This window comes from Bos taurus, chromosome 15, assembly GCF_002263795.3.
Source record: "Bos taurus isolate L1 Dominette 01449 registration number 42190680 breed Hereford chromosome 15, ARS-UCD2.0, whole genome shotgun sequence".
NCBI classification, from domain to species: Eukaryota; Metazoa; Chordata; class Mammalia; order Artiodactyla; family Bovidae; genus Bos; species Bos taurus.
In genome coordinates, this window is record NC_037342.1 from 79,856,120 (window position 1) to 79,873,227 (window position 17,108).

The 17,108-nt window shown below is 40.2% G+C and overlaps 2 protein-coding genes across 2 annotated transcripts; one reads left to right on the top strand and one right to left on the bottom strand.

Annotated features, from left to right (window-relative positions):
- Positions 1-1,538: 1,538 nt before the first annotated feature.
- Positions 1,539-2,471, top strand: OR5AR1 (olfactory receptor family 5 subfamily AR member 1). Its single transcript, NM_001390145.1, has one exon. The coding sequence runs from the start codon at positions 1,539-1,541 to the stop codon at positions 2,469-2,471; it is 933 nt and encodes a 310-aa protein (NP_001377074.1).
- A 13,517-nt stretch (positions 2,472-15,988) lies between these two features.
- On the bottom strand, positions 15,989-16,924 carry OR2AH1 (olfactory receptor family 2 subfamily AH member 1). Its single transcript, NM_001390211.1, has one exon. The coding sequence runs from the start codon at positions 16,922-16,924 to the stop codon at positions 15,989-15,991; it is 936 nt and encodes a 311-aa protein (NP_001377140.1).
- Between the last annotated feature and the right edge of the window lie 184 nt (positions 16,925-17,108).

Consider the following 17,108-nt stretch of genomic DNA (forward strand, 5'->3'; position numbering starts at 1 on the left):
ATTACTATCAATCACACCAAGATTTAGCTTATTATGAATGTGTGCATACTGTGTGCTAAGTCACTTCAGTCATGTTTGACTCTCAGGATGCAGGACTGCATCCTGCCAGGCTCCTCTGTCCAAGGGATTCTCTAAGAAAGAATACTGGAGTGGATTGCCATGCCCTCCTCTAGGGGATCTTCCAGACCCAGGAATTGAACCTGGGTCTCTTACATCTACCTGCACTGACAGGCAGGTTCTTTACCACTAGCACCACCTGGGAAGCCCATTATGAATGACCACACCCCAGTGAAAGATGCACTATACTTCTCTACTTTCTTGAGCAATAAACCAAATAGAGTAGATTCAGTCTGACTTCTTTCAGGTTTACATCTATATGCACCCTATTTATTTCTAAGTTCATATTTTGGTTTAGTTTGGTTTACTCTTGCCCATTCCCTTCTTAGAATTTTTCAGTGGACCAGTTATCCATAAAAAACAGAGAAAAAGTTTACCAACACATGCTCCTTTGTGTCCATAGAGATGGATAACACTTTCCCTATTCTCCCAAGAGAGGAATCCTTGAATCTTAACTCTGAGTTGAATCTGTTGGCTAGGCAATAAAATCGTCCAAAGACACAGCAGTGTCTTCATCCTTGTTATGCTCCATGCCAAAATCCTGGGTGCTTCTAAAGATCAGAGAAACCAAAGAACTGATTCCATGCCCATGAATAATAGGCAAGACAGGAAAGAAAGAAAGGTGGGCACAAAAGTAAAGATCTATAACCTCCATCAAATCACATATACACAGAAGATGACAAAGTGAAGTAGATTCTAGAGTCAGATCCAGCTCTGCTACTTACTGGCTCTTGATTGTACAGAAGCTACTTAGTATCTAGCCTTGTTCTTTTCAGATGTAAGATGGAGATAATGTTGGCACCTACTTCATAGAGCTGTGATGAGGATGAAATTACATAATGTGTAGAAGAAATGAAAATTCTGGCATACAGTTAGCATTCTGGCCTTTTAAAAATTATCATTATTCACTGCTTTAATCTTGTATTGCTCACCCTCTGCTCCAAGTATTTCACTTTCTGTGTGTCTGTGTGTCTGTGTGTCTGTGTGTGTGTGTGTGTGTGGAGAGTGGGGTGGTATGATGTGTTATGTCCTGAGACTCTGGGATCTTTTTGTGTGTGTTTATGTGCCTATATGCAATGAGAGTTAATGTTTGCTCTCTGCTTTGTTTTAGAAAGAAGGGGCACTCAAAATTATTCTTTACTAATTAATTAGGTATATATTCACACCAATCAGGTCAAACATTTGGTACTATGTGGTAAATGACCTCAGAACACCAAGGTTTTTGGAGAAGAAGATTTGCCATCCCTAAGATGCTAACATCTTCTCCTATGTTGACTGAGTTCCTGCAGGAAACCCATGGCCATCACCTTCACCAAAGTCATTTGATTTTCCCTGTGGATCACTGAGTCTAATTACTGGGAGGATTTTTAAGAATCACCTCAAACAATAAGCCAAATCCAGACACACATAAAATTGAAAAGATGGATAAAGAAAACCACTCAATGGTGACTGAGTTTATCTTTATGGGCATCACTCAAGACCCTCAGCTGCAGATCATCTTTTTTGTCATCTTCCTCTTGGTCTACCTGGTCAATGTAGTGGGGAATGCTGGGATGATTATCCTGATCATAACAGACACTCAGCTTCACACACCCATGTATTTTTTCCTCTGCAACCTCTCTTTTGTCGACCTGGGCTACTCCTCAGCCATTGCCCCCAGGATGCTGGCTGACTTCCTAACAAAGCACAAAGTCATCTCTTTCTCCAGCTGTGCCACCCAGTTTGCGTTCTTCGTAGGCTTTGTGGATGCTGAGTGCTATGTCCTCGCTGCCATGGCCTACGACCGCTTTGTGGCCATCTGTCGACCCCTCCACTACAGCGCTCTCATGTCCAAGCGAGTCTGCTTGGCTCTCATGCTGGGCTCCTACCTGGCTGGCTTGGTGAGTTTAGTCGCCCACACTGCCCTCACTTTCAGTCTGAGTTACTGTGGTTCCAACATCCTCAACCACTTCTTCTGTGAAATCCCACCACTCTTAGCCCTCTCTTGCTCAGACACCTACATCAGCGAGATCTTGCTCTTCAGTCTCTGTGGCTTCATTGAATTCAGCACCATCCTCATCATCTTTATCTCCTATGCCTTCATCCTCATCGCAATCATCAGAATGCGCTCAGCTGAAGGCCGCCTTAAGGCTTTCTCCACCTGCGGGTCTCACCTCACTGGTGTCACACTTTTTTATGGTACAGTCATGTTTATGTACCTGAGGCCAACATCCAGCTACTCCCTGGATCAAGACAAATGGGCCTCCGTGTTCTACACTGTTATCATCCCCATGTTGAATCCCTTGATCTACAGTTTACGGAACAAGGATGTGAAGGCTGCTCTCAAGAAAATAATTGGAAAGAAACCTCAATAATATTAATCACAAAAATGAAAAAAATATTAACACAGGTAAATAATAGTGGTAGAAGGATGTGGCAGGAAATAAAAAAAATTCTAGTAACTTTCTCATAAGCCCTACAACTTACCAACTATTTGCTGAGTCAATCTTCTATTTTTTTTTTTTAGTTGAGGTATAGTTGATATGCCATTTTGTATAAGTTTCCATGTACAGCATACTGATTCAAAATTGTTAAAGGTTATACTTCACTTATAGTTATTATAAAATACTGCCTATGTTCCTTGTACTGTACAAGATATTCTTGTAGCTTATTTATTTTTTATGTTTGCTATATTGACTAGTTTGTTTTGTTTTGTTAGATTCCACATATAAGAGATATCATGCAGTATTTGTCTTTCTCTGTCTGACTTAATTCACTAAGCATTATATCCACCAAGTCAATCCTAAATTCCTAAGGATTTTCAGTAACCTTTAACTCTATGAGCTGAAGAAAAGATAAACTAATATTTTTGAAAGTCAAGCTGAGAAAGATGCATTAGGTTTTTATTTTTTTAAAAATTCTTATTGGAAGATAGATCATTTTCAATGTTGTATTAGTTTCAGGTGTACATTAAAATGAATCTGATATACATATATCCACTCTTTTTTAGATTATTTTCCCATATATGTCATTAGAGAGTATTGAATAGACCTCCCTATGCTATCCAGTAGGTCCTTGCTAATTATCTATTTTATATACTGTAGTGTGTATGTCCGGAGAAGGCAATGGCAACCCACTCCAGTACTCTTGCCTGGAAAATCCCATGGACGTAGGAGCCTGGTAGGCTGCAGTCCATGGGGTCTCGAAGAGTCGGACACGACTGAGAGACTTCACTTTCACTTTTCACTTTCATGTGTTGGAGAAGGAAATGGCAACCCACTCCAGTGTTCTTGCCTGGAGAATCCCAGGGATGGGGGAGCCTGGTGGGCTGCCACCTATGGGGTCATGCAAAGTCGGACACGAATGAAGCGACTTAGCAGCAGCAGTGTGTATGGCAATCCCAATCTTCCAATTTATCCCTCCTCACATTACCTACTGACATACATGTTTTTTTTTTGTTTGTTCCTGTTTTTGAAATTGGCTCACAGGTTGATTCGAAATGGAGACAGGACATGAAAGATGAAATAAACAACCAATCACTCTAAAGAATATTTTTTTCAGAGTCAAGAAGAATGATAGATTCAAATGTTGAAAATTTCTCTACTGTGAAAGGAAGTCAGAGAAAACTTAGCTAAATACATGAGGAATGGGACTGATGTGAACGATAACTTAACTCATCCCAGGATCCTTTCACTCATATATTCAGCAAAACCTTATAAATGCCAGATATGTGCCTCTGGAGGATACAAACATGAGACACACATGTGCCAAGGACAGGGGTTTTCTGTGCTTCCAGAGAGAGTATACCGTGTTTTCTCTCTGAGACTCCTGCCACCAACAAAATCAGGAGCTATGCAAAGGGAAAGATTGAGGGCAGGAGGAGAAGGGGGTGACAGGGTAAGATGGTTGCATGACATCATCAACCCAATGGACATAAGTTTGAGTAAACTCTGGGAGACAGTGGACAGGGAGGCCTGACACACTGCAGTCCACGGGGTTGCAAAGGGTTGGACACGACTGAGCAATTGAACAACAATGCAAAGCCCAAGAATAAGAGCTGGAGACTCAAGTTCTGCTAACTAGGTTTGTGAATATTGACAAGACTATTTTCTTTTCTTTTCTTTTTTGTTCCTGTCCTCAGTTTTCCCTGATGCCTAGTGGTTGGTTTCACCTAATAATCACTGGTACCCTATGGTCTCTTCTTCTTAAAATTGAAAGGGGTAGACATCTGAGTTTGGTCAACTTCACATATTTACATCCTTTCAGTCCTCAAAGGATACTGTTTGGATCAATCCCTAAGGCTAATTTTAGCAAGACTGTAACGTCTACAGGACTGGCTGTCCAGCTCTCATCCTTAATTTCCCCTCTGCCTTCCTTTCCCTCTCTTCTAATTGCAAGTAAACTCTAGCCTCTTGGGGCACCAAGAGTCTTCATGTTTTCCACCATCATCCCAAGGCCCTTATCAAAGAATAGTTCCATTAACTCTGACATGTCAATGACTGATGATAGAGAAGGATATAATTTCTCTTTGTGTGTTCTCAATGTTATGGTGTGGGTGCACACGTCTGTCCAATTCTGTGTGATTCCATGGCTGTAGCCCTCCAGGTTCCTCTGTCCATGGAGTTATCTCAGCAACAATACTGAGGTGGGTTACCATTTCCTACTCCATGGGATCTTCCCGACACAGGGATCAAACCCCCATCTCTTGCATCTCCTACATTGGCAGGCAGATTCTTTTTTACCACTGTGCCACTTGGGAAGTGGAGAAGGAAATGGCAACCCACTCCAGTATTCTTGCTTGGAGAATTCCGTGGACAGAGTAGCCTGGTGGCTATAGTCCATGGGGGTCACAACTGAGTGACTGAGCACCTGGGAAGCCTACAAATCTTGAATTAGAAAGCAAGAATGCTAGTATCAGGATAGGGTAAAGACAGAGACTGGGATCTAAGGACACCTAAGTTTTTCTCAGATATGTTGAAATTCCATCACATCATCCATTTCAAATACTTGCACTGTTTCTATCTCAGCCCTTCCTCCAATCCAATACAGTGAAAGGTCAGGGAAACACAATGGTTGCCTTAAAGTATAGAGCATCCACATTCATCATGAAAAGCATCAGAGAGCTTTAGGGATAGAAGCCTCAGAATTTACCAGTCATTCTAATGAGTGTCATTGTATATGAGTTGAAATTGATCTGGTTCAAAATCACTCAATCACATGAGTTCTTAAAATATCACTGGTGTCACATTATGGAGGAAATCATAGGGGTTAATAGACAGATGTAGAGTTGGGAGGAGAAGGAAATGGAAACCAACTCCGGTATTCTCGCCTGGAGAATCATAGGGACAGAGGAGCCTGGCAGGCTGCTATCTATGGGGTCACACAGAATTGGACACGACTGATGTGACTTAGCAGCAGCAGTGTTGGCAGTCCTGAAACAGTCCAGAGATTTAGCCTTCTGTTTTGAGTGTTTTGATTTTTATTTTAAATAATCCAATGAATAATCCTATATGCTATGTGAAAAATAAGAAAATTAGATTTCCCTTCACACTAACTACAAACCAAGTAGTATATGTCATAATTTTTAAAAAAGAAAAGAATAGTAAACAAGAAAGAAAACAAGACCAGGAGCTGACTGTGGCTCAGATCATGAACTCCTTATTGCCAAATTCAGACTGAAAATGAAGAAAGTAGGGAAAACCACTAGACCACTCAGGTGTGACCTAAATCAAATTCTTTATGACTATAGAGTTGAAGTGAAAAATAGATTTAAGGGACTACATTTGATAGAGTGCCTGATGAACTATGGACGGAGATTTGTCACATTGTACAGGAGACAGGGATCAAGACCATCCCCATGGGAAAGAAATTCAAAAAAGCAAAATGGCTGTCTGGGGAGGCCTTACAAATACCTGTGAAAAGAAGAGAAGTGAAAAGCACAGGAGAAAAAGAAATATATAAGCATCTGAATTCAGAGTTCCAAAGAATAGCAAGAAGAGATAAGAAAGCCTTCCTCAGTGATCAATGCAAAGAAATAGAGGAAAACAACAGAATGGGAAAGACTAGAGATCTCTTGAAAAAAATTAGAGATACCAAGGGAAAATTTCATGCAAAGATGGGCTCGATAAAGGACAGAAACGGTATGGACCTAACAGAAGCTGAAGATATTAAGAACAGGTGGCAAGAATACACAGAACTGTACAAAAAAGATCTTCACGACCCCGATAATCACAATGGTGTGATCACTGACCTAGAACCAGACATCCTGGAATGTGAAGTCAAGTGGGCCTTAGAAAGCATCACTACGAACAAAGTTAGTGGAGGTGATGGAATTCTAGTTGAGCTATTTCAAATCCTGAAAGATGATGCTGTGAAAGTGCTGCACTCAATATGCCAGGAAATTTGGAAAACTCAACAGTGGCCACAGGACTGGAAAAGGTCAGTTTTCATTCCAGTCCCAAAGATGGGGAATGCCAAAGAATGCTCAAACTACCACACAATTGCACTCATCTCACACGCTAGTAAAGTAATGCTCAAAATTCTCCAAGCCAGGCTTCAGCAATACGTGAACTGTGAACTTCCAGATGTTCAAGCTGGTTTTAGAAAAGGCAGAGGAACCAGAGATCAAATTGCCAACATATGCTGGATCATGGAAAAAGCAAGAGAGTTCCAGAAAAACATCTATTTCTGCTTTATTGACTATGCCAAAGCCTTTGACTGTGTGGATCACAATAAACTGTGGAAAATTCTGAAAGAAATGGAAATACCAGACCACTTGACCTGCCTCTTGAGAGACCTATATGCAGGTCAGGAAGCAACAGTTAGAACTTGACATGGAACAACAGACTGGTTTCAAATAGGAAAAGGAGTACATCAAGGCTGTATATTGTCACCCTGCTTATTTAACTTATACGCAGTATACATCATAAGAAATGCTGGGCTGTAAGAAGCACAAGCTGGAATCAAGATTGCTGGGAGAAATGTCAAAAACCTCAGATATGCAGATGACACCACCCTTATGGCAGAAAATGAAGAGGAACTAAGAAGCCTCTTGATGAAAGTGAAAGAGAGTGAAAACGTTGGCTTAAAGCTCAACATTCAGAAAATGAAGATCATGGCATCTGGTCCCATCTGTTCATGGGAAATAGATAGGGAAACAGTGGAAACAGTGTCAGACTTTATTTTTTGGGGCTCCAAAATCACTGCGGATGGTGATTGCAGCCATGAAATTAAAAGACGCTTACTCCTTGGAAGGAAAGTTGTGACCAACCTAGATAGCATATTGAAAAGCAGAGACATTACTTTGCCAACAAAGGTCTGTCTAGTCAAGGCTATGGTTTTTTCAGTGGTCATGTATGGATGTGAGAGTTGGACTGTGAAGAAGGCTGAGTGCCGAAAAATTGATGCTTTTGAACTGTGGTGTTGGAGAAGACTCTTGAGAGTCCCTTGGACTGCAAGGAGATCCAACCAGTCCATTCTGAAGGAGATCAGCCCTGGGATTTCTTTGGAAGGACTGATGCTAAAGCTGAAACTCCAGTTCTTTGGCCACCTCATGCGAAGAGTTGACTCATTGGAAAAGACTCTTTTGCTGGGAGGGATTGGGGGCAGGAGGAGAAGGGAACAACAGAAGATGAGATCTCTGGATGGTATCACCGACTCGATGGACATGAGTTCGGGTGAACTTCGGGTGTTGGTGATGGACAGGGAGGCCTGGTGTGCTGCAATTCATGGGGTCACAAAGAGTTGGACACAACTGAGTGACTGAACTGAACTTAACTGAGTAGCTTCACCACCAGAAAGATCTCTGAATATCATTTCTATGTCTCAAATCAATATTCAGTGACTTTAATATTAAAGGACTATCTTTTTTTTCTCTCTCTCTTTCTTCATTGATAGTTGTATCCAGTGAGTAAATGAATCACTTTAAATTTCTTTAGGTTCCTACAACAATGTATAGTGGTAAGCATTATTCCAATTTTAAAGAGGATAAAACCAAAATTCAGAAAGGTCAATAAACTTGTCAAATGTAAGTAATAGAGTCAAAAGTTGATCCAAGGGCTCTACTTTCCACTCTGACCAATGGCAAATATTCAGGCTTTTTGAAAATAGAATTTGAGTATAGTCCTCATATAGATTCTGCTATTTCTTTCTGTTTTAAGACTTTGGACAACTTAATAAGTCTCTATAAGCCTTCATTTCTTTACCTACTAAATGGTAATAATAATGCTTACATTTTAGCATTTGTTCAATAATATGCAGTGATCTCTATTAAAAATCAGTTCCATAAATTATTGAATAAACATAAACTCCTCCTATTTTTGCTTCATTTATATCTTAACTGCAAAAATTTCACTGTAACTGTGATGTGATTAAATGAGGAAACTAAGTTTTTTCCATGTAAGTGGTGGTTGAAGCATTATATCAACTTATAATGAAAAAAGAAAAGTGGATAGATGTTGGATCACCTTAGTCTTAGTCAGTCCCACCAATAATCATGTCAAATAAATCCTGCAATGTCTCTGTAGTTCAGTCTTTTCAACAGTAAAATGAAGGCATTATTTACACTTCATCTATCCTGTTAGTTTGCTCAAATAAGTATACATAAATGTCTGGTGTTTAAAAAGTCTTGAATTATCTTTCATACAGTAAAAACTTCATCCAGCAATACAATCATAATAGAGGTAAGTGTTTTGATTTTGATCATATTCTCTACAATAGACTACATAGACCTTTGAATGGCTATTCCCTTTAATCAACAAAGAACTGGTAAACTCCATACTAAGAGCAACTAAAGGCAAAAACTGATGCAGAAGCAGTTAATACAGAAGATGTCAGAGTGAGATAAAGCTGAGGCTAAATTCAGCTTCTCCACTCTCAAGCAATAAAAGCTCAGGTGAGATTGTTTTTTTAACAGTTGGTGCTTAAATCTATCTATCTGTCTATCTATCATTTCTGACTTCACCTATTTGACATTCAGTTCAGTTCAGTGGCTCAGTCGTGTCTGACTCTTGGAGATGCCATGGACTGTAGCACGCCAGGCTCCTCTGTCCATGGGATTCTCCAGGCAAGAATACTGAAGTGGGTTTCCATGCCCTCCTCCAAGGGATCTTTCCAAGCCAGGGATCGAACCTGTGCCTCTTACACTCCTGCATCTTTACCACTAGTGCCACTTGGGAAGCCCCTTAGAGAGGATACTAGCCATAATTAGGGTCTAAGATTCCTCATCCTATCCCATGGTTGCCCCTATTCCCTAACATGGAAACTGTAAAATTGCCAAAGTTCTTTGCTTAGTAGTCTAAGCCCTCTTCCTTAAACCACTTCTTTGATATTGTTTCTCCCTACTTGTTTTGTGCAAAAATTCTCCTATAAAGTTATTTCTTGAATGGCATTCACATTTTTCTGCCTCTGTATTCTTCCCAGCTTCATACTCTTTCCGTCTCTACTTCCTGCTTCTCTAATAGTCTGAACTCCACGTCTTGGAATATTCAAACTTGTCTCTTCCTTCAAGGATCAGCTTACATACCACTCTCTCAAAAACCCTCATTCTCTGATCTACTGAACCGCTAAAAAAAAACCTACTCTTCTGAATAGCAAATCCTTTCATTGATAAGTTGCACTTGTGGATGCGGTATTTATGCACATATGTGTATAAATGCCTTGAAACACAGACACTAAGTAAGATGTGCCTGGGTGTTGCCATGGCAATAGAAACCTCATAATAGACACTTAGAAACGTTTATGAAAAGAAAAGAATGAGTTGACATATTTGATGCCTGCTGCTGCTGCTGCTGAGTCCCTTCAGTTGTGTTCCACTCTGTGCAACCCTATAGACGGCTGCCCACCAGGCTTCCCGGTCCCTGGGATTCTCCAGCCAAGAACACTGGAGTGGGTTTGCATTTCCTTCTCCAATGCACGAAAGTGAAAAGTGAAAGTGAAGTCGCTCAGTCGTGTCCAATTCTTCATGACCCCATGGACTGCAGCCTACCAGGCTCCTCCGTCCATGGGATTTTCCATGCAAGAGTACTGGACTGGGGTGCCAGTGCCTTCTCTGATTTGATGCCTAGACCACTTCAAACAACCAAGTACCAAAACTAAGCAGCCATTTGAGGTGCTCTGAAAACAACTGTTTTGGTATCTTTGTTTTTTTTGTTGTTTTTTTTTTTAATTTTATTATTATTATTATTTTTAACTTTACAATATTGTATTGGTTTTGCCATACATCAACATGCATCTACCATGGGTGTACACGTGTTCCCCATCCTGAACCCCCCTCCCACCTCCCTCCCCGTACCATCTCTCTGGGTCATCCCAGTGCACCAGCCCCAAGCTTCCTGTATCCTGCATCGAACCTGGACTGGTGATTCGTTTCTTATATGATATTTTACATGTTTTAATGCCATTCTCCCAAATCATCCCCCTCCTCCCTCTCCCACAGAGTCCAAAAGACTGTTCTATACATCTGTGTCTCTTTTGCTGTCTCGCATACAGGGTTGTCGTTACCATCTTTCTAAATTCCATATATATGCATTAGTATACTGTATTGGTGTTTTTCTTTCTGGCTTACTTCACTCTGTATAATAGGCTCCAGTTTCATCCACCTCATTAGAACTGATTCAAATGTGTTCTTTTTAATGGCTGAGTAATAATACTCCATTGTGTATATGTACCACAGCTTTCTTATCCATTCATCTGCTGATGGGTTGTTTTTAACTCTACTAGATCAAATGTTAGTGAAATAAGCCTCTTCACCAGACCTGGCTTCTGGAGACAGGAATAGGAGCCCATAATAAAATCAGTGCTATGAATGCCATCTACAGACGACACCTGAAATTCAGCATTTTCAGCTTCATCTTAGGCATTTGCTTTGACAACCCGCCTCTTAGAAATACAAGAAAGTGTTAGTCACTCAGTCGTGCCTGACTCTATGTGACTCTAAGGACTGTAGCCCACCAGGCCCCTCTGTCTATGGGATTCTCCAGGCAAGAATACAGAAGGGGGTTGTCATGCCCTCCTCCAGGGAATCTTCCCAACCCAGGGATGGAATCCAGGTCTCCTGCATTGCAGGTGGTTTCTTTATTATCTGAACCAGCAGGGAAGCCCAAGAAAAAGTGAGTGAGTAGCCTAGTCCTTCTCCCAGGGATCTACCTGGCCCAGGAATCAAACTGTAGTCTTCTGCATTGCAGGTGGATTTTTACCAGCTGAGCTACCGGGGAAACCCCTTAGAAGTACAAGTTACATTGAACTTGAATATACCTTAAAATTTCTTGCTTCTAGTCCTATGCATTGAATAAAACTAACCCACCTAGAAAACACATGCTTCTGTTTTATGTCACAAATCAGTCATTACTTTTTCTAGGACTCACTCCTGAAATCACTTTCCAGATTTTTCTCATCTGTACAGTGGTACCAATAATACCTACAACATGGAGTTTCTGTAAGAAGAAAGCAAGATAATATTACCATGGCCAGTTGTCCCTTTCCTTGAGAGTTTTATTTCTTTGCCTACTATCTTGGAGTAAGTATCAATTGTGCAAACTTTTACTCTCAAAAATGCCCTAATTCAGATATTAAAATATAAGAAAATCCCAAGTAGTGTATTTAAGCATTTTGGGTCTTAATTAATGGCAGCAGTCCTTTGTGCTAGAAAAACACTGCACATGTAATTTTTCTGTAACATTAAACCACATACTGTTTTTATATAAAGCCAGTGGTGCCAGTGGTAAAGAACCTGCTGCCAATGCAGGAAACACAAGATGTTGGGGTCCAGAGTGAGGCACTCCGCCCGTGGCAAAGGTCATGAGGAAGGAGGCTCAACATACGCAAAGGCGAGATCGAGCCTCAGGAGTCCCTCTTGAAATCCTCGAGCATCTACCCCCATAACCAGAGCCTGCCTACTTTACTACTTTGTGCTCCCACCTACACCTCTGACTTTATGGGGGGCTGTCCCCCACCACCTCTTTCGGAGAAAGAGTTAACCTAGAGCTCCAGTTAATAAAAACTCCCGGGCGTGACAAGAGTGTTTTAACCTACAAACTCCTCTGAAGGTTCTCTAGCCTGCCTGACAGGCTTGTCCAGCCACATGTGATTGCTCACAGCCTCCCAACCGTGAGAGGCACGAGATGCTTTAAACCTTCTAAAAACAGGTTCCTTAGAAAAGTTAGAAAACCATTAGTATAAGTATAGTGGGCTGGTTAGAAATTGTATTGGTGAAGGGTTTTTCATTTGTTGAGCCAATGTTTGTTGCTAAGTCTCCACATCCCCTGCCCTTACACACATTAACGAATATATAGAAGAAATAAATATTAACCTTTGATATTAATCATGTTAGACCTTAGGCTAAGTAAATTCTTTCCTTAACTAAAACTCACTACACCCTCACCCTATAGGAATGTAACTTTATTTGGGTGGCATCTGTTTTAAGAATAATCACCCCTGGAGAAATAAGTGTCCTGGTTGACTGACTGCTGTCACAAGGAAGGGGTCATAAATTGTCAGCAGGCCCCCTGGCCAGAAGATGATGTAACACCCCTAAGACCTCTGTATACATTTGTATGAAGCACCTGACTTTGATAAAAGTCAGGACTGCTGACCCTGCGTGACTTTTGCATAACATCTCAGTGTATAAAAGTAGACCATGGAAAATAAAGAATTGGGATCAGTTTCTTGAAATACTGGTCTCCCCATGTCGCGCTCTCTCTCACTCTGGCTGAGTCTCCGTCTGGAGCGCGGAACCCGCCATGCTTACTAATTATGCCTGGGCTTCTAAGATCCGACCAGGGAGGCCTCAGTGTCTCCTCTCCTTCGGGAGAATGGAAGGACGCCTGTGGCCTACGTAAGTGGTGCAAGCTTCTTGTCTTGAAGTTTTATTGGTCTCCCGTGTAAACCAAGCTACTCAGCCTCTTTTCTCCACTGAATTTTCCTACTGAGCTATCCTAATTCTATTACTCTTTACATCTTTAATTAATATCTAATTGAAGCTATTGTATCCTGATCCTCGCCGACGCCGTCCCCACTTTGTACTCCCTGGATCAGCCGGGGCTGGACCCTGCCAACAAGAGATTCAAGTTCAACCCCTGGGTGGGGAAAGATCCCCTAGAGTAGAAAATGGCAACCCACTCCAGTACTCTTGCCTGGTAAATTTCATGGGCTGAGTAGTCTGGTGGGCTTCAGTCCATGGGACCACAAAGAGTCAAACAAGACTGAGCACAGGGCATTTACTTGGTGGACTGTGAAACTTTAAGGTAGTCTCTTTTCACCCGCAAACCATATGATATAACAAGATTGAGCTGGTGTCTTCTATGTCTTTTTTGCACTGGCAAGCAGGTTCTTTACCACTAGAGCCACCTGGGAAGCCCAAATGGCATGTTAATGTGCTCTTAAACAGTAGAGCTGGAAAGAGAGCTGACTTCTACTGGTTCCTAGTTCAGTATTCTGAAAACAGAGAAATGTACAGCATTATAGAAAATGATAAGTATGATTAGAATTGAGAAGAGCTTTGGGGAAATTCTATGAAGGTCTGGTACATGGCTGTATTCAATCTGATGTTTTTGATTAAATTGATGAGTCAAGATTTAGACAGTATTGTGTTGTGAAGCATTTGTTGAAAGCACCCCCCATTGCCTATGGTTTATGGTGAGCTGAACCATTGAAAATTCAAATGGGCCAAAAAGGCACTATTGATGTTTCAGTGAAGGAAAACAGCAAAGTAGATGATATCAAAGAAGCAGTTTAGCTTTCAGATGATTTTGGAATAGAGATACTGATAACAAATAATTTGTTTCCCTGTGACTTTTCTCCTTTTCAATCTTTTACAACCCTCATATTCTCTAACAGTAGTGTTAAATTAATTTGGTCTCTTAAAGGACAAAGATACCTATTGAGAAAGCTGGTGCCTGATGTATGATGTATGATAGTAGTGTTTCTGTACTTATAGTGATTCCAATATTGTTCTTAAAATAAATATTGCATGTCCAAAAAGTGAAAACCATTTCAGTAGAAATTTTGACAGGTTTATAATATATACATTTTAAAATTATTTTATAATAAATCTGTTCTAGAGAGATTAGAGATATCCAGATAGAGATAAAGAGAAGGTTGATGGCTTTTTACTTTTTTAATGAATTTATTTATTTTTGGTTGCACAGCATGTGGGATCTTAGTTTCTCAACCAGGGATTGAATCCATGGCACCTGCATTGGAATTGCAATCTTAAATAAAAAGCCCCTGCTTTTAATTTTTTAAAACATTCTTTAAACCAGTGATGTTTCCTTCACCTGTTTAACTACAGATAGTCCTTTTTTTGATTGTGTACAACCTTTGTATTTAGTTAAATGGTTGCATTTAATTATTGGACATCTATAAAACAAATTATCTTCTTTTTATTTTATTCTAAATTGTGAAATAAGCAAGTGATAAAATTTTAGAAACCACTACTTCTGTCCTCAAAGGCCATCTTTAAGCTTTTTTGTTTGATTGGTTTTGCCATTCTCTTAATTTAAAGAATGATTCTTTTCTAAAGATATCAATGATTGAAAAGCTTCAAAATGAAGGAATCATTTCCACGCATTTGTGACACACATGTGTATATCTGTCTGCTATACAGCATTCAGAAAAAACTTTCAAAACTAGTTGTGTCATATAACCCTTCTTGATAATACTTACATATTTCTGAGAATAAATTCCTACTCCTTATCACAATCAGTTTAGTCCTTCATGGTCTGGCTATTGTCTGCTCACCACATACCTCCTGCTTCTCACTAGTTTTCTTTATCCCCTCAGATAGAGAAAGCTGTCTCCAGTCTTTGCCCACAAACCCCCTTTACATAGAAAACTCTTCTCAATGTGACTACTTCTCCTTCCAATCTTTGTATGCAGCTTGTCTGCCACTGCCCCTTGAACAGTACTTCCCTTATTCCATTTATCATAATTTGCCAATATAAGTATCCATATTATATGTATATTATAAATATTTATGTATACATAAGGAAATGAAGTATTTCTATTTTAATTAGCATTGTGTTCTATAATCACTCAATAATACATAGTGAATGAATGAGTTTATTTATTCATTCACATTTGACCAAATCTTCTGCTTCTGATCATTGCTATCCTCCTGTCCATACAATCAGCCTAGGACCACCAGGAATAAGCCTATAGTCAGTTAAAATCAGATTTATTGATCCACTGTAAAGAAGAATATCACACACCAGGATTTAGGGGAAAGAGTAGGGTTAAAGTAAAAGTTAAATGAAGAAATATTTGATAGATTCATTTCAAAGCAGGACTGTGTGTAATGGGGTCAAAATCAGGTCTAAACCACAAAGTAGCTGCAGGGTCTTGGTTCCTTAGAAACTACAAAATTCATTCATTTTGGATTCATTTTGATATTTGGCAAAACTAATACAATATTGTAAAATTTAAAAATAAAATTAAATTAAAAAAAAAACTACAAAATTAAGATAGATGTGAAATGTGGCATCCAAAAACCCTTATCTGAAGTTCTGCATCTGAGTTAAAAATTGAGAATTATTCTATCAGGGCCCTTTACATACTTCATGTATAATTAAGATAGCCAAAGTTAAGATAATTCACCTTATTGATATGATTTAAAGAGATCACTTACAGAGAGTGTATGATTTTAGAGAAGCAAGTTTTTTCTGGGAGTAAGAAAAGAGTAGTCACTTGATTAAGGGTGTTGCTTTGACACATGAAAGATGTGGTTTGTCCTTGGGGGAGCCATGATGCTTGTTGAGTTTGCAGCTGCAATGATGTGTCTTTTATGAGTTGGAAGGGCAGATACTGACCTTCAGAGCTACTTTTCACTCCATCACTTCATATTCAGAAGTCAATCATCTTATAATAACAGCTGACATCGTGTCCCATTGAGAGCTCTTCAGGTCCTCTGTTTTTCCAGAGCTCTTCTTAGAGCCCCTTTTACATCTTGGTTCCTTAGGCTATAGATCAAGGGGTTGAGCATGGGTGTGATCACAGTGTAGAACACTGCAATGATCTTGCCCCCAGCCCTGGAGGTCTTTGACTGGGGTCTCATGTACATGAAGATACCAGTTCCATAGAATAAGGCCACCACTGTCAGGTGGGAACCACAGGTGGACAGAGCCTTGTGCCTTCCAGAGGCTGACCGCATCCTGAGAACTGTCAGAAGGATTCGGGCATAGGAAACAACAATGAGGAGAAAAGGAATGAAGACAATGATGATAGTGAAGATGAAAACAACCATCTCAGTAAATGATGTGTCAGTGCAAGCCAACCTCAGGATGGAAGGAACCTCACAGAAGAAGTGATCCAGGACATTGGGTCCACAGTAGGGTAAGCTCAAGGTGAAGATGTTGATGACCGTGGAACTCAGGAAACTACTGGCCCAAGAAATGCCTGCCAACTGGACACAGGTCCTTTGGTTCATAATGACTGTGTAGTGAAGAGGATGGCAGATGGCCACATATCTGTCATAAGCCATGACTCCAAGGAGAACGCATTCAGTCATTCCCAAGGAGAGGGAGAAGTACATCTGAGTAGCACATCTAGGAAATGGGATGGTCTTCTTTCTGCCCATCATATTGGACAGCATTTGTGGGACGTCAGTGGATGTGTAGCAGATATCCAGAAAGGATAAATTAGTGAGGAAGAAGTACATTGGAGTTTGGAGACGTGTTTCTATCTGGATGACAGTGATAATAATAATATTCCCCACCACGGTTAATAAATAGAAGAACAAGAACATAATAAAAAGAATGAGCTGCATCTTTGGCTGTGATGAGAGCCCCAGGAACACAAATTCGGTCACAGTGAAGTTTGTTGTTATCATATTCATTTTTGAGGCCACCTCTCTTTCACAGAACCATCCACTCACCTAAAGAAGAAATCAAATGCCTTCTAGGTCACAATGTTGGAAATTTAGGATGTAAGTAAGACAGCAAGGAGAAGTATTGGTCTGATGATATATCTTGAGTATCTGAGTTGTATTACAAGTGGAAAGCATTTCTTCTGCTTTCAAA

Coding starts and splice junctions, on each gene's coding strand:
- OR5AR1 (NM_001390145.1), top strand. CDS start 1,539: ATGGATAAAGAAAACCACTCAATGGTGACTGAGTTTATCTTTATGGGC.
- OR2AH1 (NM_001390211.1), bottom strand. CDS start 16,924: ATGAATATGATAACAACAAACTTCACTGTGACCGAATTTGTGTTCCTG.